The sequence below is a fragment of the Oryctolagus cuniculus genome, chromosome 13 (genome assembly GCF_051225735.1).
Source record: "Oryctolagus cuniculus isolate XC-2025 breed Fujian yellow rabbit chromosome 13, ASM5122573v1, whole genome shotgun sequence".
In the NCBI taxonomy this organism is placed as follows: Eukaryota; Metazoa; Chordata; class Mammalia; order Lagomorpha; family Leporidae; genus Oryctolagus; species Oryctolagus cuniculus.
In genome coordinates this window covers 19,017,276-19,039,490 of record NC_142879.1, presented here as the reverse complement: position 1 = coordinate 19,039,490, position 22,215 = coordinate 19,017,276, and the positions used below count along the sequence as shown (strand labels likewise).

The 22,215-nt window shown below is 58.3% G+C and overlaps 1 protein-coding gene across 1 annotated transcript; it reads right to left on the bottom strand.

Annotated features, from left to right (window-relative positions):
- Positions 1–12,073: 12,073 nt before the first annotated feature.
- BTG2 (BTG anti-proliferation factor 2) lies at positions 12,074–15,511 on the bottom strand. Its single transcript, XM_002717583.6, has 2 exons — positions 15,282–15,511; positions 12,074–14,341 (listed from the first exon to the last, which is right to left on the bottom strand). Exons 1-2 carry the CDS (start codon positions 15,421–15,423, stop codon positions 14,007–14,009), a joined length of 477 nt encoding a protein of 158 aa, XP_002717629.5. The 5' UTR covers positions 15,424–15,511; the 3' UTR covers positions 12,074–14,006.
- Between the last annotated feature and the right edge of the window lie 6,704 nt (positions 15,512–22,215).

The following is a 22,215-nucleotide window of genomic DNA, read 5'->3' as shown; positions in this document are numbered from 1 at the left end:
AGGGGAAGAAGCGCCCAGGGCGCAGAGACTGGAGAGGGTCCCGGCGGGGGCTGCCGGTTCAGAGCCCGGAGTCCCCAGGCGGCTCCGCCACGGCCGGGTAGCGACCCCGAGGTGCCCAGGCAGCAGGTGGGAGCCCAGCAGCCGCCCCGCCTCGGCCGGCGCCTGCGCCCGCCCCACGGCCCCCGCGCGCCGCTGCTCCCGGAAACCCCCGGGGCACCTCCTGCCCTGCGACACGCTCCCCCTCTTTTTTTAATTCTCCTTCGTCAAAAGCGGCCTTGCCAGGAGGATCTATGATTGGCCCGCTCGGCCCCCAGGACAGCCAATCAGCAGCTTGTTGCCGGGGAGCAGCGCGGCCGCCGTGGCCAGGAGGGCGGAGCGAACTCGCCTGCACTTGCCCGGGCGCCGGGAGGTCGCGGCCGGCTGCTGGCTGGGAGCTGGGCGACGTGGGCGGACGTGTGGGTGCGCCTCGGGGAGGGCGGGAGCCCGACACCTGCCTGCCTTCGCGTCCGCCCGAGCCAGCTCCTCCCCGCGGCCGGGTCGTCTCCCTGGCCGCCACCGTGCGGGGCTGGGTGGCGCTGCCCCCGCTGGACGGTTCGGGAAGTCCAGGCGGAAGCGTGCCCGGCGCCGTGAGCCCCGGCGGGGTCCGCTTGGGCCGGTTCTTGGGGGTGGAAAGAGCACAGCAAGCGGGAGACCCCAGGGATCGGGGGTGGGGGTGGGAGGGGTCGGCGCTGAGCTGGGGGCTCAGCCTGGTGGAGGCGGAAGAGGGAGGCAGCGGGGAACGGGGTCGCCCGAACCGGACCCCGTGGTTCTCGTGGGCGCAGGGCTCGGTTACACAGGGAGGAAGTTGGGCGCGCAAACTTGCCCCGCGCAGAATTCCCCTCTGGCCTGGTCCCCAAACCCGGGGTGTCTGTCGCGGTGTCCTGGGCCGCCTACCTCAGTGCCCAGTAGTGGCAGGAATATTAGTAGTGAGTGACATTTGCTGTTGCCTTCTGGGACTCGGGCACGGGACCCCCTTCACCCTCATGTTAAAGGCGAGACCGCTGAGAGCTGGCAAGGACACAGCTGGTGCAGCCGGATTCGCACCCCGGGTTCTGGCTACCTGGGGACCCCGTTTGCCTGTTCTCCCAGGTGCGGGCCTCCTTTAGCTCTCAGAGGGGCTGGGAGGTTGCCTTCTGAGACAGGGCAGGCCCCTCGACTGCGACCTTGGCCGGGCGGTGGGGGCGGGGCTGCTGGAGACCACCAGATGAACCAGCAAATGTCTGTGACAATACAGGAAAGCGGAGCCAGAGTGCCCCCCCCACCCGCCCCCAGACTTCTACCCGGTCCTTGGGGGGCTGGAGCCAGTCTGGAGCAACCCTGCTTGCCAGCAGACAGGTGAAGGGGCGACCACCCCCTAACCTCACATGCTGGCTATTCAGTTCCAAAATGGATCTGGCTCAGGGCAGACCCCAGTTTGAAGCCGGCAGTGGTGGGCAAGGCGCTCTGGTCTCAGACTGCGAGGGGTGGTCACTGCTCTTTCTCACTTCCTCTTCCTTTCCCCTCCTCTAACCCATCCCGCACCCACACCAGGCCTCCAGCTCCCGGGGCGCACCATCTGCCTGGCCTCCCCTTTCCCCAGAGACCCGGCTCCTTTTATTGAGACCTTTAAATAATTAAATGCCCATGAGCCTCCCCCCCCTCCCCTGATGGGTCCCCAGCCCTGGCCCGGGGAGGCATTGAAAGGCCAGGAGCTGGGCTGCAGGGCTGCCAGCCCCACTGCCTCCATTAAGCGCCTTTCTTGTCCTGCCCAGCTGCCGGTGGGCAGGCGCAATGGCCCCTGGGCGGGCTAGGCTTAGACTGGAGAAGAAAACAAACAAAACAGGAGGACTGTAAGGGGCTGGTGGGGGTGGGGAGGAAGTAAGGCTGTGGATGTCAGCTCTTCAGGCTGGGGGTGGGTGTACATCAGATGCATCTCCCACTGGGAAAGGGACTGAGGGTGACCAAGGGGACCTTGCCAGCTCCCGCTCCGTGTGGAGGAGCTGGGGCCACGCCCTCTGACCTGGGGGGGGGGTAGTTGCTTGGCAAGTGGGGTCTGGAGGGGTGGTGACAGAGGGTGAGGTTGTCAGCCACCTGAGTGGCTTGGGGCTTAGACAGCCTCACATGCAAATTATCCCGGTGAGTCCCTGCACGTTTGGTCCAGACACAAAGAAGCGGCTTCTCTCACCCTGGCCTCCATCCCCTGCCCCCCCCCAGCAGTCCCCTCCCCAGCTAACCAGACAAAAGGCCCGAGCCCAGCGGTGCGTGAAGGAGTGAATGGGCAGGACCCTCCCTGGTGACGTCCCACCAGGCAGATGGCAACAGTTGCCCGCACCAGTTGCAAGCCTCCTTTCATCCTACTCCCAGCCATAAAGGAGAGCCCAGCGGCCCCTCCCAGCCGGCCCAAAGATGGCATGGGGGAGGGGTGGGCTGTTGGGGAGCAGGAGGTGAGAGGGGAGCTGACGCTGGAGGTTTGGCTGGGGAACAAAAAGTCTGTTGAAAGTGGCGGAGCTGGGGCCAGCCGGCCCATCTGTCCTCCCTCCCGGGGCAGCTCTAGCTCAGCACGAGCCGCAGCTTCTGGGCAGCTCCTTGCAGAGCCTGGGCCCCCCAGGGAAGGGAGATGGCAAAATTTGGGGCAGCAAAGCTGAGCCATGGCTTTGAGGCTTTTGCTAGGCAAAAACAAAACAAACCACCTCCACCAAGCGTTGTTTCTCTTCTGAAGAAGTGTTCAGTGGAAAACCCAAGTGCAGGGGGCGGGGCAGCTCGGCAGTGAGGCGGTGAAATGGAGTTGTTCCAGAATGGGATCCTGTCAAAGTCTACCCTGGGGCTGGGTGACCAAAGGCGGGCTGGGGTGGGGGGGCTCGGGCTGCCAGGCTCAGCTCTCCATCTGCTTGCCCTGTCATTCTGGGCAGACCTTTCTAGACTCTGAGAGCCTGTTTTCTCTCTGCAGACTGGGGGTCAGCACACCCCCACCCCCACCTCCCAGCAAGCCGGTCTGGGATCCAGGGCGCTGTGAGCAGGAGAGCTTGTGCCCAAAAACAGCTTCACTGTCTGCTCCCCGCACCCACACCTGCCTCCCAGGGGCCGGGGTGGCCATGGGCTTTCACAGCTATTATCTCGAGGGGGAACTGAGAGCAGAGCAAAGATCTTTTTGTACACAGTGGGGCAGAGGTTGGGCCTCCCCTCCTCCCCAGCCTCCTGATCCTCGGGTTTTGGTCCTCGCTCCCTACCAACATCAGTCCAGCCTGAGTAAGGAGGATTAGGGAAACTCTGGTTAAGTGCAAAGAGACGTCAATACATTTAGAACAAAAGGGAAGCATTCCCTATGTCTTAAAACCCCCTAAGGAGCAGAGAAGGCATGGTTCCGAGGCCACAGCCTGCATCCTCTGGGCTGGTCTCCCCCACCCCATTCTCTTTCTGCAGAAGGGCTGAGCTGGTTAGTGATGCTGGGTGGGGGCAGAGTGGCTGCCCAGGGAACAGTGCCCAGAGTGCTGCTAGTTGGCTTCAGGCCCTGCTCTTCCATCTGCCCACCTGGCCTCCTGGTGTTTGCATTGGCCAAGGTGCAGGTGCTCAGGGCTGGTTTGGGTTTCTTCTCTCTGGCATAAGAGAGTAACACATGTCGGCTACCGAGGCATTTCTCAAAACAGCTCTTTCCCAACCCTTGCTCAAGCCAGCCTCACCCATCTTTGATAGTTGCCATTAGTCTAGAGCCATCCAAGCACTTGCTGATGTATAATGCATTGTTCTGGATAATTCAATTTGTTTGCATGTATTCCCATGGAGTAGGCGTCCGAGGTACGGTGCTTTCAGCTATACATATCTGGTCACCTCCTCTGGACTGGCAACACCTGAGGACCAACCCCCGTGTTCTCTCGTGCTTTGTGCAAGAACCTGTCTGTGTACTGTGTACCTAAGACGGCTCTTACTCAGGGACACCCGCTGCCTGCCTGCCGGACGGACGGAAGGCTGAAGACTCAAAACTGTGAAGCCATCTTTCAGGCTGCCATTTGCAGCCAGGGCTATACTAGACCCCAGACACAGCCCCTGGCCTCCAAGGCCCGCCTTGAGCCACATGGACCTCCCCTCCCCCTGTTCAGACAGCCCTGTCGTCTTAGCCCGTCTCATCCCGGGACACAGTCTCTGCTCTGTAACCCCCCCCCCCCACCTCGGGAGGTGCCACCAGAGAAGGCAGTTTATGACACAGAGACTGTTTTCCTTTTGTGAAAATGAGAGAAGCCGCTGAGACCCACGCCTCTGCCCTGCACCGGCTCCGGTGAGACAGGAAGTGGGTCAGGAAGAACACAAGGAGTTCCTGTGTTTTGCACCAAGTCCGCAGCTGAAATTCCTGGTGAGGGTGAGGCAATCCCTCTGGCTGGTCGGTCTGTGTTGGACTGGGGTTCGTCCCACAGGAAGGAGGCAAAGGGCAAAGAAGGGAGTGAGTGCTGACATGTCCGGACAAGGCCGCCTGGGCTCCTCACACCCTCCTCTTGCTGCAGCGTTCCCAGGCGCTGGGGTCGATGCAGACCTGGTGGTGGGTGTTGAGCAAGAGCAGAGGTGAGCTCTCGGACCTTATGGTCAAGTGGCAGTGTGGTGCATCAGCCAAAAAGAAACCCATGGGACGCACAGGCACCTCCCTCACTCCGCCATCGGACTCCGGAGGGGGGAAGGGCGCGGTGGCTTTTAAAAAGTCGCTTAAGATGAAGACACAAGGTAATAAAGACTTCACAGAGGACAGGCAGGCTGAGCTCGGGCAGCTGGAGAGCAGAGGGTGACCCTGTACTATCTGAGGTCCTTGGCAGGGGGGAACCCGCACTTGAGGCCTTGACACCCCCATTTTCACCCTGCAAAGGAAATTGGTGTTTGGAGTTTCTGGACATTTCCCTGACAAAATGACCCCCTCCTGGCTGACCCAGCAGAAGCCCCTGCCCTGCCCAGTCCGCCTTCTTCCCCCTGGGGCTGGCGTCACTGTTTACTGGGAAGGCAGGTGTCAGGAGCCAGCTGCTGCTTGTGGTCGGTTCTCCCCAGATACAGGAGCCGGCCTCGCCCACACGGCTGCCATTGGCTAACAGGAAGCCAAAACAGACTGCCCCTCCCGCCCGCAGCACCCCAGCCAGCAAACAAAGAGGGTACAGGAAACACCTGGAGGAGCAGGCAGCTGGCACGGGAAGGCTGTGCCCGAGAAGAAAGGCTTGGTGGGGGGTGTTTGGACCCGGAGGGGTTGGGGGAGGGGCTAGGCGCTTTACCGCACTTCTGTGGGCACCACCAGCAGCTGAGAACTTACAGCTGAGTTGCTCCAACGCAGGACTGCCCCCATCCCCCACGCCCACGCCCAGTAAACGGACCCCCCTCCCCCATCCTACGCCAGCTGCCCCAGAGCCAGCCAAGCACAGTCACACGCAAAGCCCTCGCGGAGGGTTTCGGTCGCCCTGCCGGGGTTTCTGAAGCTCTCTGGGTCAAGTAAAATATGTCTGCACTGTTCATTATCTCAGCGCATCAGCATCCACCTGGCAACGTGCTGGCTGCTGGATACGCGGCCTTCGTGCAGGGCCTGCGTGAGCAGCCCGGCTCAGCTGCCCCGGCTCCTTTGTCCCCTTCTAGGACACCCCCAAACAGGGCACTTTGCCCCCCCCCCCATGCTGAGTGGGAGGATGGCAGGGCAGTGAGGAGGGGGCACCTGCCCCACGGCCACGGTCAGCGCACCCCACGGCTTTGTATTCAGCAGCCAGTGCACTGAGCCCTGCTCCACCCCAAGTGCCGGCCAGGCAGGCAGGGGCACACTTGGGAAGGGAAGACAGTGGTTCCTGTCCTGGAGAGAGCCACCAGCCATCAACCCAAAGCCGCTTGGAAGAGGCTCTTGTTTACTGTCAAAGTGTGAGTGGTAAGAAACCACGTGTGTACATCATTCAGGCGAGCTGGAGTAAGAAATATGTTCCAAAGTTTCAGCCACAGGAGGGGAGCCTTTAGGAAGGAAATTCAAACATCCATGGAAAACAGAATTAAAAGGGAAGTTCGTTTTGGTGCAAAATCCTTTTTGAAATCCGTGCATGTAAGAGGACTTTAAAAAGTTCGTGAAAATGTGTTTTATGAATAAAACATGTGAATTTCAAGCATGTCTTGCGCCAAAATAAACTTGCCATTTGAAAAATATTTATTTATTTGAAAGAAAGAGAGGGAGAGAGAGAGAGAGCAAGAGAGATCTGGAGAGATCTGTCCACTGGTTCACTACCCCAGTGTCTACAACAGCCGGGCTGGACCAGGTGGAAGCCAGGAGCCTGGAACTCCATCTGGGTCTCACACATGGGTGACAGGGACCCAAGTTCTCGGATCACCTTCTGTTGTCTTCCCAGGTGCATTAGCAGGGAGCTGGATCGGAAGCAAAGCAGCCAGGACTCTGCTCCGTTATGGGAAGCTGGTGTTGCAGGCAGTGTGTGTGTGTGTGTGCGTGTGTGTGTGTGTGTGTGAGAGAGAGAGAGAGAGAGAGAGAGAGAGATTTTCCATCTGTTGGTTCACTCCCCAAATGGTTGCCTGGAGCTCCATATGGGCCTCCCATGTGAGAGGCAGGGACTCAAGCACTTGGGCCATCTTCCACTGCCTTCCTAAAGCCATTAGCAGGGAGCTGGATTGGAAGTGAAGCAGCTGGGGCCCAAACCAGCGCCCATATGGGATGCCAGTGTTGCAGGCGGTGGCTTTACCCATTACGCCACAATGCTGACCCCAACTTATCTTTTAATTATATTTTTACAGAATCTTTTTGAGCTCCCCTTGAATATAAAGGACAAATGAGACAATTCGGGGAAGGCACCCTCAAGAGAGGCCGGTGAGTGCGGAAAGCCCGGATTCTAGGAACAGTCACGCTTGGGACTTAGGTCCCTCGCACCCTTGTCCTTTCTGGCTGCTGTGCCATGCTTTGTCTGAGTCTGTGGTCACTGGCCCACTGTGCTCATGGAAATGAACTTAGAGATTCTGTGTGCAAGACGCCCACGCAGCGCCAGGCAGTGGTGGGTGTTCAGCACACAGTAGGCCCTCAGGTCCTGGAAGAAAGTCGTTACTAGGGACTCAGGACAGTAGAGAAAGGCAACAGGGAGGGAAGGGCTTGATGAGCACGGAGGTTGTGGTTGTCCCAGAATGCTGGCCCCAGGCAGGGAGGCCAAGAAGAGGTGGCTGCGATATTTCAGCTGTGATAGCGGCAAGATCTGCACCCTGGTGGGTCCAGAAAATGGAATAAAATCAAAGATTTTCTTCCCCATCCCATCTGGAAAAGGAAGTGGAATGGTGACATGACTTGGCACAAGTGACCCATCTTATGGACGAGAGAACTGAGGCTAGGGGTGGGCACTAGTCCAGGGTGTCAAAGACAGCTATTACTGGTTTCTGTCGGCTCTGAGGCTGGACCCCGCCTCCCAGCGCCAATGCCCAGTGCTGTTTCCAGTGCCCTGCAGCCAGCCTCCGAGTGGACACCAGTGAGGAGGAAGCGGTGGAGGCTTGGCATTCAGCGACCTCCCAGCTCCATGGTCAGGGCCCTTCTGGGCGACAGCGCGGCCTCTCGCCTGGTAAACCCGCTTAGGGAGTCAGCTGACAACTAGACTCTCACATTGTGATTTAAACTGTGTATGAGGCCGGCGCTGTGGCACAGCGGGTTAACGCTCTGGCCTGAAGCCCTGGCATTCCATATGGGCACCAGTTCGAGTCCCAGCCGCTCCACTTCTGATCCAGCTCTCTGCTATGGCCTGGGAAAGCAGTAGAAGATGGCCCAAGCCCTTGGGCCTCTGCACCCACGTGGGAGACCTGGAATAAGCTCCTGGCTCCTGGCTTCAGATTGGCACAGCTCCAGCTGTTGTCAACATTTGGGGAGTGAACCAGCAGATGGAAGACCTCTCTCTCACTCTGCCTCTCCTTCTCTGTATAATTCTGAATTTCAAGTAAAATAAAATAAATCTTTAAGAATAAATAAATAAAGAACAGTGTCCCCCTGGTCGGAGTGGCGTTGACATGTCAGCGGCAGGTGCTCTAGGTCCCAAGAGCCCACGGGACTAACAATGCTGACTTTTCTGGAGCAGCAGTCACAGGATCCCAGGGAGTCCCAGCGGCTCTGAGCTGGAGCCCCCCGTGTACCTGGAGTGGGCTCGACTTTCGCTCTCCTGTCTCGGATCTGAATCCTCTCATCTACCAGCCTCTGTTCTTGGCAACTTTTGAAATCCATTTGTACAGCCAGCATTCGTTCACGTCGGCTGGGTGCCCCACATGGCTCAGGCCAGGCCCTGGCCTGCATCCTAGCTGTACACCCAGGCTTGCGGGGATGAGAACAGAGCATCACGTGTGTGTCCTGGTCGTGAAGTGGGGAGGTCTTGGGAAAACTGCCTGGGGTGGAGTGAGCCAGGCTAAGCTGGTGGGTGGAAGGGGACAGGGCGTTCCTGGGGCAGAGGCCTGGAGGAGACAGTCCCAGGCACAGTGACCGCACCTGTGGAAGGTGGGGAGAGTCGCTTCTTGCCTAATCCTCCAGGTAAACGGGAAGCCCCTGGTGTACCTTCAGTTCCAAAAGGAGCCTCCCTCAGTGTCACGGCCGTGGATCCCCAGTGCCGAGCCTCGCTTCCGGCAGGGGAATGGGATCAGAAACCCGTATCCCCATTGCCAGCTCATCCCAGGTCGTGAAGTGGGGCCTGTTCAGATAGGCACTGTAAAGCAAACAGAAGTTGGATACTTTTTCAAAATTGATCTCCATCTTTTGAATGTAGGGAGATGGCATAGTCCCAAGAAGGCTCAGGCTCTCTCGCCGAGCTTACCCCAGCCCCTCCCCTCGGCCCTCTCCCCTCGCTCCTGCCACACCCAGCAGTGCCCCCCAGAGTTCCACGGTGCTGCCGAACACAGCAGCTGCCTACTTCCGATGTGCAGCGGGCAGCCCGGCCGGCTCACCGGACAAGGATGGAATTGAGCCCAGCCCTTGTTTGTGGGCATGGGAATGGGGAGTGGCAGAGCCCAGCCCCTGTGGGGAACAAAACAACCGGGGGCTGCCGGGCGCGGAGGAGAGCCCTGGCTGCACACCCAGGGCACGCCCATTGGTGCGCGGTCCTTGTCCAGCGCCCGGGTCGCCTCTTAGGGAGCTCAGCCTTTGTTTTTGCCAGCTCTGCAGAGGCAAAGCCAGAGCGCCTGGGCTCGCCTTCCACAGATGCCCACTTCTCTCCCTTTGAGTCCCCAGATGGGCAGAGGGCAGGCAAGCTAAGCTGCCATTGGGGAACGCCTTCCCCCACCCACCGAGTGTGTAAATGAGCACGTAGCCTAGCTGGGCAGTCATCCACAGAGCAGTCACCGCTGCCTGGTAGCCCAGGGCAGGTGCTGAGCAAGTCGTCGGAATTTCCCCAAGAACGACCCAGGGCCTCAGCCCGGGGTCTGCTCACCTGACAACCGACCACTCAGCTGGTGCCTGCAGAGGGTCTGCTGTGGGCCACAAGTGGCCCGAGGAGGGCTTGTGGGTTGTGAAGATTTTAAACCAAGGATGGAGACTAGGGCGGAGGCCCTAGGCTGCTTGTGGAGTGACAGTCGCAGCCCTTCTGGGAGGTCCTAGTAGGTACTCTGCCTTGAGCAAAGGTCCCTTCCTGTTGCCAGCGTGCCAGAGTATCCGTCCTCATCCCTGGACCAACTCAGCCCCAAAGACAGGAGATTAAGCCGTGTGTGGCCCAGCTCCCATTCACTGGGTACTGAAATGTGCCGGGGCCATTCTAAGTCATTCGTGGATCTCATGCAATTTTCACTGACAACACTTAGAAATGGGGGCCAGCCCCATTTCCACTTTACACTTGGGGAAACGGAGGCCTGCCCTGTAGGGGACTTGTCCCAGGCTGTGCGGCTGGTGAGCGGAGAGTGACCAGCCAGCCAGCCAGCCCCAGAGCCTCCGGCAACTCTACCTCGCTGTGCCGGGAACTGAAACCTTAGCAGGCAGGCATCTGACCCGTGATGGTGTTCAGTTGCCCTCCTGTGAATGCCAGGAAAATGGGGATGATCGAGAATCCAAAACAGAGGAAGAGAACGGGGGTCATTGAATCTGACGGCCTACGTTCTGAGACAGGAAGCCCTGAGGGGCTTGTCCAGACGCACCCAGGGCACTGAGAAGCAGCCTGGAACTCTGGCTTGCACCATTCTTGGTGGGGCCGGGGAAGCTGGCCCTGACCTCGGAGCCAGGATGCTGGGTCCTCACCAAAGGCTCTGGGGGGCGGACACCGGGCCGTGGAAGTGGGTTTCTTCCCCCTGAAAGCTTGGTGGTTGCCGCCTCAAGGACTCTCCCACCCAGAAGTCCTTATCAGGAGCCAGGATGGGCCCTTAATCTGCAGCTCCCAGGGCCTTGTCTATACTCTCTGGGGAGGTACATTATCGCCCCCCAACAGCTGACCAAGCACAGTCGGCCCGGCTGGCACTGTTTACCAAGCGGGGAAGCCGGTAGCAGCATGGACCAACCAAGGCCTGATCCCTGAGGCAGGAAGGCCGCCAACACATGCTGCAGCAGTCCCACGCCAGGCCCCTGGACCCCCAGCTGGCCACGGGGACTCTCCAGCCCTGCTGAAATGGGTCGGGTCTAAAATAAATAACCCCTTACTGGATCACAAGCCCCTCTGCTGTGAATCGAGGCCAGGAGCCCAGAGCACCCCCAAGGCGGGTGCGTCTTTCTGTGGTTCCCTTGGCTTGAAGACAGGGAGAGATGTGCAAGGCGTCTCCACAGCCTGGCCACGGCAGCGGCCCAGTCTCGGGCTCTCCCTCACACAGTGAAAGATCCCTCAGGCGTGAGATCTACAGGAAGCAAGACAGATGCTGGCTTCGTAACGAATGTTCAAGAAGAGACTCACATCAGGATGGTCAAAAACTCCTCAACCCTAAGCCCGACCTAACATCCCAAACGCTGATCCTCTTAACTGGATGGCCAAGACATTGGCATTGGAAGCCAGAAATGAAGATGGGACTGTTCTACCTGACAAGTGGGTCCCAGTAACCCAGTGTGTTGGGGACACGGCTGTCCAGCTCCCCAGCCCTCCTTGCACAGAATAAACATCCCACACTCAGGCTCCTGGGTCTCCACCCCACCAGGCACCCCTAGGAGCCTCCGCATGCTGGCTTATGAAATTGTGTAGGTGTGACGGGGAGAATGGCACACCACTGCTCCCGAGTCAGTGTGCTGAAAACTTAGTTAAAGTACAGTCCACCTACGGCCAAGAAGAGATCTCCTTGTTCTTGTTCCCATCTGAGCTTGGGTCAAAGCCTCTTGGAAAGAAGCGGAAGGCAGGGCTGAGCAAGACCACTTTCGTTCCCTCACAGGGTCCTGTGAGTGCAGCCAAAGGGAGTGCACACTGGTCACAAGCCCGTGGCTCTCACACCAGGACTTTCTGGGAGAGGTGGCTGCTCTTCCGCTAACTTAACGGCATTGGCATTCAGCCACACATTCGGCTTCAATGCCTACATTCTGGGGCCGAACTGCTCTTGTCTATGGCAGGTAGCAAATGGCAAGAGAGCGTTCATTAGGAATTGCAAAGGATCCTGCCCCGGACTGGGAAGGGGTTCATTATCCTCTGCTAGTCACCCCAGACTGGCTTACTCTTTTTTAGTATATTCAGCACCCAGCACTTTCTGACAAAACGTGCCTGCTGGCTGGCTGGGTGCATGGATGGGCGGGTGGACGAGTGGGTAGGTGATAGGTGGGTGGGTGGGTGGGTGGATGAGTGAGTGGGTAGATGGAAGGGTGGGTGGGTTGATGGATGAGTAAAACTATGGACTAGTGAGCACAGGATGCAGAAGCTGGAGACCTGGCTAAACTAGGAATGCTTAGACTAGAGAACTCTGCTGCTTGTAGCAATCTCATGAGACCATCAGAACACACATCAGAGGGAAGGCGCTGCACCCCAGGGTAGAGGGGACGCCTGGGAACTGCAGCCACACACAGATCTCTTTTGCACCAGCTGTGTGCTCGAGGTTGTCTGAGTGCAGCTGAAGAGAAACACTGTGAGCCGCCAAGGATGTGGATCCGAGAGGGAAATGCAAATTCTCAGTGTGGGCATTTACCTTCTCCACACCACACAACTTCATGTGCTACATTTTTATTAAAGTAACAAAAACAAAGTGTACATTTGTCCATAAAGCTGTCCGTTCTTCCATATAAAACGCTATGATACAATTAGGAACCTTTGTCTTTTCCATCAGAATAGCTTACAAATGCACTTCTATTATTCATTTTTACGTAATGGGAGAGACAGGCCTGCTCAACAGTCCAGCTCCGGGGTTTTGTTGTTTTTAAAGTGAACGTCAGAGAAGAGAGAGAAGACGAAGCGCCAGACCACAGGGCTGCTTCTAGAAAGGCAGGGAGCGCACCGCAGACGAGATGCACACCGCCATCTGCGGGGATTCACAGCTTGGTTCGACCCACAGGCCAGGTCTGTGGGCCCACAGTGGACTTTGGAGCAATAAAGGCTGGACGCAGGGTCTGGGGAGGCAGCGTGGACGCTGGAGGTGACCAGGAGGCAGAACTCGTGGGCAAGGGTAGGGAGAGTGTTTGGTAAATAGCACCTCTGAGTCAAAATCGGGTGGCTGAGAGATCTGGGGAAGGGGACGGGCTGCGGGGTGGGAACCTGGGGGTTGAGGAAGTGTTTTGTGGGGGAAGATTCTGCCCGAAGCAGCAACAGCAGGGGCGCAGCCAGGTCGACCAGGTGCTCCAGCCCCGACCTTCCCAAGATGATTCAGCCTGGGAAACGCAAAGCCTTCCGAGGACACCTCACCAAAGTCACTAAGAAACTGAAGGGGACTTCTTCCAGGGCAGGTTTGTCTCCAACCCAGAACGGTCAATATTGCACAGAGACAGCGACCTCTCCCGCAGGTGCTCTGAGCACGGGGGGAAAACAGCGCCAAGGCCTGGCTTCTAGTGTCAGCCCCCCGAGGATGCCAAGGCGTCCTGCAGAACAGAGGTGCCCTCCCACTCAGCCGCGGAACGCCGCGAGGCCGACCAGCCGGCCACTAGCCCGGGAGAGTGGGAAGCTGGAGCCGGGCATGTATTGCACAGTGACTGAGAACGCTCGTCCTGGAAGAGCAGGTGGCTCGGTGACCCTATGCGCAGGGCAGACAAGGGGGCCGGAGAGGAGTGTTGTGCTTTTGAAAAGAAGGCAGTAATGAAGGACCTGGAACTCCCTGGAGCTTTTGAGCCACCTCTCGAAGGAATTATGGTAGCAGCATCGGGGCTCTCGCGTGGTTCCAAAAAAAAAAAAGGGTTTTGGCCAAAAGACATCCTTAGTGGATACTCTTTGGGTCCCAAGATTCCATTGCAAGTCGGCCCCCAAAACACCTGCCACACGCACACACAAAGCAGCACAGAGCAAAGCAAAAGTTTTGTGCAGAGTTCCCTTCCACCCCCACCCCCTGGGACTTCCAATCCCCGCCTTACCCCTGGGGTGGGGGCTGTGGGGGTAGGGGGCAACTTCTACAGGCCCCTGAGGGTAGAATCTGAAACAGGAAGAGCTGCTAAGCCAGGAGAGGCCTTTTCACTCCCTGCCTAGAATCTCAACAGGAAAGTAAGAAGATCAGGCTACAGAGGATTGTTTAAGTCCAGGCTTGAATGCCCCTGAGTGAGAGCGGGGCCGGGGATGCAGGTGTCCTGGCGGGGAACGGGGAGGCTTGAACTTCACCCCTGTTCTCCCCCAGGGCAGACCCCAGCCCCCCACTTGTTCACAGTAGCTAACCTTGTTTGGGGTGCCAGCCTAACCTCCCCTCCCCCCACGGGCAGACACTGGCTCACAGACTCTGCAAAGGCACCTGGGGAGGCCGCTTCTAAGCAGCTCCCTTTAAGGATTTTTTTCTTAAAAAAATCTTTTGGTTGTTTTTTTTTCCTCCTCTTTTCTTAAAAAAAATAATATATATATAAATAGCTCTTCATGTAGAAACACAGTTCCCCAGGCTGAGGTATGCGGCGGCCGTGGTCACGGCAGGACGAGCACAGCCGCGTGCCGGGCCGGCGGCAGGGGCGACGTCTAGCTGGACACGGCCATCACGTAGTTCTTCGAGGGGCTGCTTCTGCCCAGCATCACCTGGTTCTTGCAGGTGAGAAGCCCACAGGAGGCAGCCACCGGGGCCTCCTCGTACAGGACGCAGATGGAGCCGTCCTCGCCGATGCGGTAGGACACCTCAAAGGGGTCCACCCACAGGGTCAGCTCGCTGGGCAGCAGCCGGTGCAGCTGGGGCTGGCTCAGTCCGGTCTGGCTGGCCACCTTGCTGATGATCGGGTCCATCTTGTGGTTGATGCGGATGCAGCGGTAGCCGGAGCCCTTGGACGGCTTTTCAGGAAACCAGTGGTGTCTGTAGTGCTCTGCGGAGACAGGACCGGGCTCAGGTTAGAGCTGCAGGGACATCGACCAGGGTGGAGGAGAGGAGGAGGGGAAGGGGCCCAGGGACCGCAAGCAGGACCCTCCAGAAACGGAGGCCCCTCCCTCTGCCAGGACAGGGGAGTGTGCCTGTGGCAGGGGGCGCCAGAGCGCTGGGGCTCTGTCCAGGGCCACAGCCAGTTTAAGGAGGGAGGGACGGGTGTGACTAGGGCTGGCATGTCCAGGCAGGGGCTCCAGAGGCTCAAGGCCAAGGAAGCTGCCAGCATTCTTGGGTCCAGAGAAAGTCATTGGGCCTCCCCTCTGGCCTAGTGGCCCCTTTGCTTCCTTTAGAAGAGACAGGGACAGTTAGCCCGGGGACAAGGAAGTGGAGATGGATTGTTTTGATGGACTGTGTTGTTCCTGGGCAGGCAGGATCTGTACCGCCCTCCAGCCCCAGCCTAGCGGGCGGCAAGGGAGCTGGGTCTCCTGCCCAGCCGGCAGCTAATCCTGTTCTCAAGTGCCCCTCACCCCCCAGGCCCGGCCACAGAGCGGAGGTCCTGGCTCCCGGCTCTCTCTACACCACAGTAGGTGGCAGATGGCTGAGACGGACCAAAGAGAAGACAAAGGGAGACCAGATCCCAACTTCCAGCGAGGCAACAACGGGAGAAGCCCCGAGGACTCCTTCTTCTCCACCACGGACCCCCCGTTTGACTGGCGGGGCTTCAGGTCTCAGGCGTTCCGCGACGGAGACGCGCCCCTACTCAGACTCACGGGTACCCCCTCTGCCCGCGCGCAAGCTGATCAGCTCCACGGTGTGAAGGGGCGCGCCCTGCCGGAAGACACGACACGGGGAGTCGGGGGAGGGCAACCGGGACCCCGAGAGCAGCGGGTGGTCGCCCCGGTGTGTGTGGTGGGGGGGGCGCCAGTACACTGGGCAGCGCTCACCTGTTAGTGCTTCCTGGAGCGCCCCGCTGAAAACCTTAAGCCTCTGCTCGCTCACGCAGCCCCGCGTCCTCAGGAGGCTGGAGAGGAAGCCCACAGCGGCGGCGATCTCCGGGACCATGTCGCTTCTCTGCCCGTGGCTCATGTCGTGCGCGGCGCCAGGAGCAGGGAGAGGTCTCCGCGGGACGTGCCGGGGAGCCAGCTTCGCCGTCTGGTCGCCGCTCGCACTCTGCGCGGACTTCCCCCGGGCCGCGAATTTCTTAGGGTTCCCGGGGGCGGGGCAATCGGGGGCGGCGCCCATTGGCGGCGGACGGGGGACGGGGGTGGGGTCCGTCGTGGCACCGCTCCGCCCCCGCCTCCGCCCCCTCGTCTGCGCTGAGGTCATCGCCCGCTGACGTCAGTGCTGGGAACCTGCGCCCGGCTCCGGAGCTGCGGCGAGCGGAGGAGCGAGCGAGGGCCGAGGAGGGAGGGGGCGCGAGCTCTCGGGGAAGGGAGGTGGCTCCCCGGGTGCTGCCCGCCGGACGTGTCCGGTCCTCGGCTCTCCGCCAGTCCGAGGCTTGGCTGGGTTTTAAGGCCCCCTCCTCCAGGAAGCCTTGGCGAGTGCCACGCCGCCCAAGCGGCCCTGCTGGGACTCCAGACGCGCTGTCCCGGCTCCGCGGCTGGGCTGCTTTTCCTCTCCGGTCGGAGTGGGGCTGAGCCACCTCTCTGCTCTGCCACCTGCCCCCAGCAAGGTCTGCGCCTCGTCCAGTCCCGCTTTCCCCGCGGGGGCCCGGAGTGGGCGGGCCGCGGGGCCTCTTTTGTGCCCCCGGGTTGTTTTCTCTCGTTCTGACTTTGCTCTCAGTGCCAGGCGTGTGGAGTGCGTGGTCCGCCCGCAGCTGTCCCTCGCGGGGGCCCTTGTGGGCCCTTGACAACCTCAGGCTCCGTCTCCCACAGCCGGTGAATGGGCTGAAGGCAGGAAGGTCCCCAACCTGGCACAGCCTGGCGCAGAGGCCGGCGCACGGCAAGGCGCCGTAACTTGTCCGAGGAACCAGGCCACTCACTCCAAGCCTTTCTCCCGCCCTTCTCCGACCCCGTGCCCTGCGGGCTGCGCTGGCTGCAGACCGTGCCGCCCGCTCCCGCTTGGTGCCCCCGCACCCCTACGCCTGTCTCCCTCTCTTTCCCCGGAGGGAGCCTGTTGACTTCTCACAGCGCACTCCTACACGGGCAGGGTCGTCCAGCCGCCACCACGCGGGCAGCCTGGGCCCCTGCCCCCTGCCAAGCCAGCTCCCTTTCTGGTCCTGGTTTCTCGTAGAAACCCTCATTCCCTGCCTTTTGCCCACAACACTCAGACGCTCCTGCGCTTTGCTGCTCATCAAGGACCCCCCTTCCTGAAGGGCCGGGTCGGCTTGCTGAGACCACTCTGGGACACTCCCTCCCGCATCTGTCTCCTGTACTGCTCTGCCTTTCATAATTTAGCCCATGTACCTCCACTGCCCATGCCAGGGTCACCTCTGCAGCCCAGGATCCGCACCTCTGCTCTGTCACTTGGTCCCCATTCCAGGTGTGCCCGAACATGCCTGGCCCTGCTGTCCTGTGGCTCCTGTCCTTGTCTCCTGGATCACTCACTGCCTCCTTCCCACTCCTTTTTTGTATTTAAAGATTTTATTTTTTTTATTTGAGAGTTAGAGTTACAGACAATGAGAAGAAGAGACAGGGAGAAAGGTCTTCCATTGGTTCATTTCCCAAATGGCCGCAAAGGCCAGAGCTGCGCTGATCCTAAGCCAGGAGCCAGGCGCCTCTCCCTGGTCTCCCACATGGCTGCAGAGGCCCAAGTACTTGGGCCATCCTCCACTGCTTTCCCAGGCCATAGCAGAGAGCTGAATCAGAAGTGGAGAGAAGCTGGGATGTGAACCGGTGCCCGCATGGGATGCCGGCACTGCAGACAGAGGATTAACCTGCTGCGCCATGGCACCGGCCCCCCCACTCTTCTTAATCCTTCCTCCACACTCCCAAAGACACTTATTTTATTTATTTATTTTTTAAGATTTATTTATTTGTTTAAAAGACAGAGTTACAGCCGGCCGGTGCCGCGGCTCAATAGGCTAATCCTCCACCTTGCAGCGCTGGCACACGGGGTTCTAGTCCCGGTCGGGGCGCCAGATGCTGTCCCGGTTGCCCCTCTTCCAGGCCAGCTCTCTGCTGTGGCCCGGGAGTGCAGTGGAGGATGGCTCATGTGCTTGGGCCCTGCACCCCATGGGAGACCAGGAGAAGCACCTGGCTCCTGGCTTCGGATCAGCGCGGTGCGCTGGCCGCAGCGCACTGGCTGCGGTGGCCATTGGAGAGTGAACCAACGGCAAAGGAAGACCTTTCTCTCTGTTACTCTCTCTCACTGTCCACTCTGCCTGTAAAAAAAAAAAAAAAAAAAAAGACAGAGTTACAGAGATAGGTAGAGACAGAGAGGTCTTTCATCTGCTAGTTCACACAAATGGTTGCAATGGCTGGAGCTGAGCCAATCCGAAGTCAGGAGCCAGGAGCTTCTTCTGAGTCTCCCAGAAAGGTGCAGGTCTCCCTAGCACTTGGGCCATCCTTGTTGCTTTCCCAGGCGCATTAACAGGGAGCTGGAAGTGGAGCAACCGGGACACAAACAGGTGCCCATGTGGTATGCCGGGGGCACTGCAGGCAGTGGCTTTACTCACTACATCACAATGCTGGCCCTGAAGTTACTTTTTAAAAAGTTATTTATTTATTTGACAAGAAGTGATGGGGGTGGGGAGGGGAAGGAGAAAGAGAGACAGATCTTCCATCTGCTGGTTCATTCCCCAAATGGCCACGATGGCTGGGGCTGGGTCAGGCTGAAGCCAGGAGCCTGGAACACTGGATCCATCCAGGTCTCCCACATGGGTGGCAGAGGCCCAAGGACTTGGGGCCATCTTCCACTACCTTCCCAGGTGCACTAGCAGGGACTGGATCAGAAGCAGCTGGGACTCAGACCTGCACTGCTACGTGGGAGGCTTGCGCTGCAAGCAGTGGCTTAAGCTGCTGCGCCACGATGCCAGCCCCCTGAGGGCACATCTTAAGCTTGGAAACCGCGGCTTCACTCCTCTCTGTGCTGAGCCCCTGTCACCCGCCCCAGCCGCAGGCACTTGGGATCTGTAGTGTTGTCAGTGGGGTTTCGAGCTGCCATCTCGTCTCAGCTGCTGTGTGCGTCTACCTGGGGCGGGTTACTGGGATCCTCTGTCCCACGATTCCGGGCCCATCCAGACTTCAAATGTTCTGCTCCGCCTTTTCCTGTAACTAATTGAAACGCCCTGGAATTCTAGTATTTGGCATTAAATACGTCTCTTCGATGCCCTCTTCACCGGCCTCTCCCAGAAGCTGGGTCAGGCCAGGTGAGACCATTTCCTCTGCTCATTGATGGGGTAAAATGTTTGTTGCAGGAAGCAGGGCTGACCCTGGGAAGAAGATAAACTGGAAATGCATCAAACCAAAAAGACCAGGTGTCACCAAGGCCGGAAGTGGCCAAGGTTAACCACCCAGGAAGTCAAGGAAACAGGTCAAGCCCAGGGTTATTCAGCACCTACATTGGAAAGCACACACCATCTGCCCGGGTGTGTCTGTAACAAGTGTCTGGTGTTCTGGGCCTTATCTGCAGCCAGATTTGATGGAAAATATCCTTGGACACACCATCACCTGTGTTTTACCCTACGAAATGGAATTCTGTCCCAAGTTAGGTTTTTGTGTCCATCTCGTGGCAGCACCAAGTTCCTAATAGCGCCGTGGCTGAGAGAGCCACAGGACCTGTGCCGCTGTGCTGTGGCCCCTGGTGCACACGTCTCACAGAGCCACCACGCTGGACGATGGTGCAGTGAGTGGGAGGAGACAGTGCAGATGGTGGGCAAGGAGCAGGAAGGTCAGCCCTGGTCTCCCCCGTGGCCCGACTGTCTCCGTCTTGGCATTGTGATTCATGTCTGAGCTTTGCACAGGGCACGGCAGTCGGTGAGAATCGGGAGAGGGGCACTGCTCCTTCTCTTCTGTTGATGCACAGGGAGGAGGAGGCTTCACTTCTTCTGGACTCAAAGCTCCCAAGCCACCACACCGCGCCATTGTACCTGCTCAGGACTGAGGTTCTTGAATCAATTTTTTTCCTTTTTTTTTTTTTTTGACAGGTACAGTTAATGAGAGAGAGAGACAGAGAGAAAGGTCTTCCTTCCATTGGTTCACCCCCAAAATGGCCACCATGGCCGGCGTGCTGCACCAATCCAAAGCCAGGAGCCAGGTGCTTCTCCTGGTCTCCCATGGGGTGCAGGGCCCAAGGACTTGGGCCATCCTCCACTGCCTTCCCGGACCACAGCAGAAAGCTGGACTGGAAGAGGAGCAACCAGGACAGAATCCGGTGCTCCAACTGGGACTAGAACCCGGGGTGCCGGTGCCACAGACAGAGGATTAGCCAAGTGAGCCATGACGCCGGTCATTGAATCAATTTTTTTAAAGATTTATTTGTTTTATTTGAAGGGCAGAGGTACAGAGAGAGACAGAGACAGAGACCTTCCATCCACTGGTTCCCTCTCCAAACGCCCATAACAGCCAAGGCTTGGCCAGGCGCATGCCAGGAGCCCAGAATTCAATCCAGATCTTCCATGTAGGTGACAGGGACCCAATCCCGAGGCATCATCTGCTGACCCTTGGTGAGCACTAACAGGAAGCTGGATGGGAAGTGGAGCCAAGACTCAAATCAGGCACGCTGATGCGGGATGTGGTGTGATTAAACACTGCACGAAATGCCCAGACCTCGGGTTAATGTCTTACAAGGCCAATGCATTATAGCAGTTCCCATTATATTTGAGATTTCCTGAAATGACTCTTAAATTTCTGGGGCCGGGGCCGGAATCCTTACAAAGCCCCGAAGTTGTCATTCCCACCTCCTTTCTCCCTTCGCCCCTGGCCTGGGACCCCCCTCCTGCCCGTCCTTGCAGTAGCCCAGGTGCAGTCTGAGGGTCAGGGTCAGGAGAGCAGCTCGCTCTCTCCCTGCCCCCTCTTCTTCCTCCCTGTCCTCCTCCTCTACTTCCCTGTCTTTCTGCTCAGTCATCTCTCCCCTCCTCCACCCCAACCACCTCAACTTGAGCTTTGAACATCAAATGCTGACATGCTGTGCTGGCCTGAAGACTGGACAGTGTGCCTGCACATGTGTGCCTGTGTGTGTGTGTATGCACGTGTGAGTGTGTACATGTGCATGTGGGTGCCTGCGTGTGCACATTTATGTGTGTGCCTGTATGTGTGTGCCTGTATGTGTGTGAATGTACACGTGCCTGTGTGCATGTGTGCACGTGTGTGCGTGTATGTGCACGTATGTGCGCGTGTAATATGTGTGGATGTACACATGCGTATGTGTTAATGTACACGTGCATGTGTGTGCATGTACTATGTGTGAGTGTGCATGTGCATGTGTGTGCATGTGTGTGTGCATGTGCTGTGTGCATGTGTGTGCGTGTGTGTGTGGTGTGTATCAGTGTGGGCACAGTGGGCAATGTGTGTATTTGAGTGAATACGTGAACTTAAATGTGCACAAGGGTACTTCAAAAAGCAAATGGGAAAATGGAACTAAAAGGTAAGTTTAGGGTGCTGGCATTCCGGTGCAGTGGGTTAAGCTGATGTTTGCCACGCCAGCAGCCCGTACCAGAGTGACAGTTCCAGTCCCAGCTGCTCTGCTTTTGATCCAACTCCCCACTAACATGCCCAGGAGACCGGCGGAAGGCCCAGGTGATTGGGCCCTGCACCCATGTGGGAGATGTGAATGGATTCCAGGCTTCTGGCTTCAGCCTGGCCCAGCCCCGGCCATAGTGGTCATTGGGGAATAAACCAGCAGATAGAAAATCTCTCTGTCTCTCCCTCTCTCCATGTCACTCTGCCTTTTAAGTAAATAAATAAATCTTTTTTAAAAGAAATAAGTAGGGGCTGATGCTGTGGCGTAGGTTAGGCCTCTGCTTGCAGTGCCAGCATCCCTTATGGGCACCAGTTCCAGTCCTGGCTGCTCCACTTCCGATCCAGCTCTCTGCTGTGGCCTGGGAAAGCAGTGGAAGATGGTCCAGGTCCTAGGACACCTGTACCCGCATGGGAGACCCTGAGGAAGCTCCTGCCTCCTGGCTTTGGATTGGCCCAGCTCCTGCCATTTAGGGAGTGAACCAGAGGATGGAAGACCCCTCTCTTATTTTCTCTCCTTCTCTCTGTCTATAGTTCTGCCTCTCAAATAAATAAACAAAGCTTTTTAAAAGATGCGTAGAGGTGAGTTGAGGGGGGAGTGTTTGGCTTCGTGGTTAAGACTTTGCTTGGGATGCTGTTTTCTGGGAGTGCCTGGCCGGAGTTCCAGCTCCTCCCCTTCCCACACAGTTTCCCGCCAGTGTGCACCCTGGGAGCAGCAGTCGACGGCTCAAATAGTTGGGTCCCTGCCACCCATGTGAACACCGTGACTGAGTTCCTGGCTCCTGGCTTTGACCTTGACCAGTCCCAGTTACTAGGAGCTTTTGAGAGTGACCCAGTGGATAAGAGTTCCTTCTTTCTCTCTCTCTCTCTCTCTCCCACTCAAATAATAATAATAAAGCAGTATATGTTTTGGAGTCCATGCATAGGTTTCTGTGAACTTTCTCAAGGTCCCTCATGTGCGTGTGCTCCCAGGGAGGGGACCCCGAGTTACCATGCACCTGTCTAGAGGAGCGATGTGCTGGGAACGGTGGTGTGTGGGCGGCCGGATGTTTTGGTGGAGCGTGTCTGGGCGTGCCTGGCACAGCTGCTCCCTTGATCTTCCCTCCTTCAGACCTCACCAGTGAGAGCCTGGCTGTGCTGTCCAGAGCTGATAAGCAGCTTCACGTGGGGAGGACCAGATGCCGCGTCCTCACTTCCTAATCAGGGTGGAAATACTGCAAAGCGTGTTCAGGCTCTGCAGGCGGCTCGGCCAGGGCTCTGT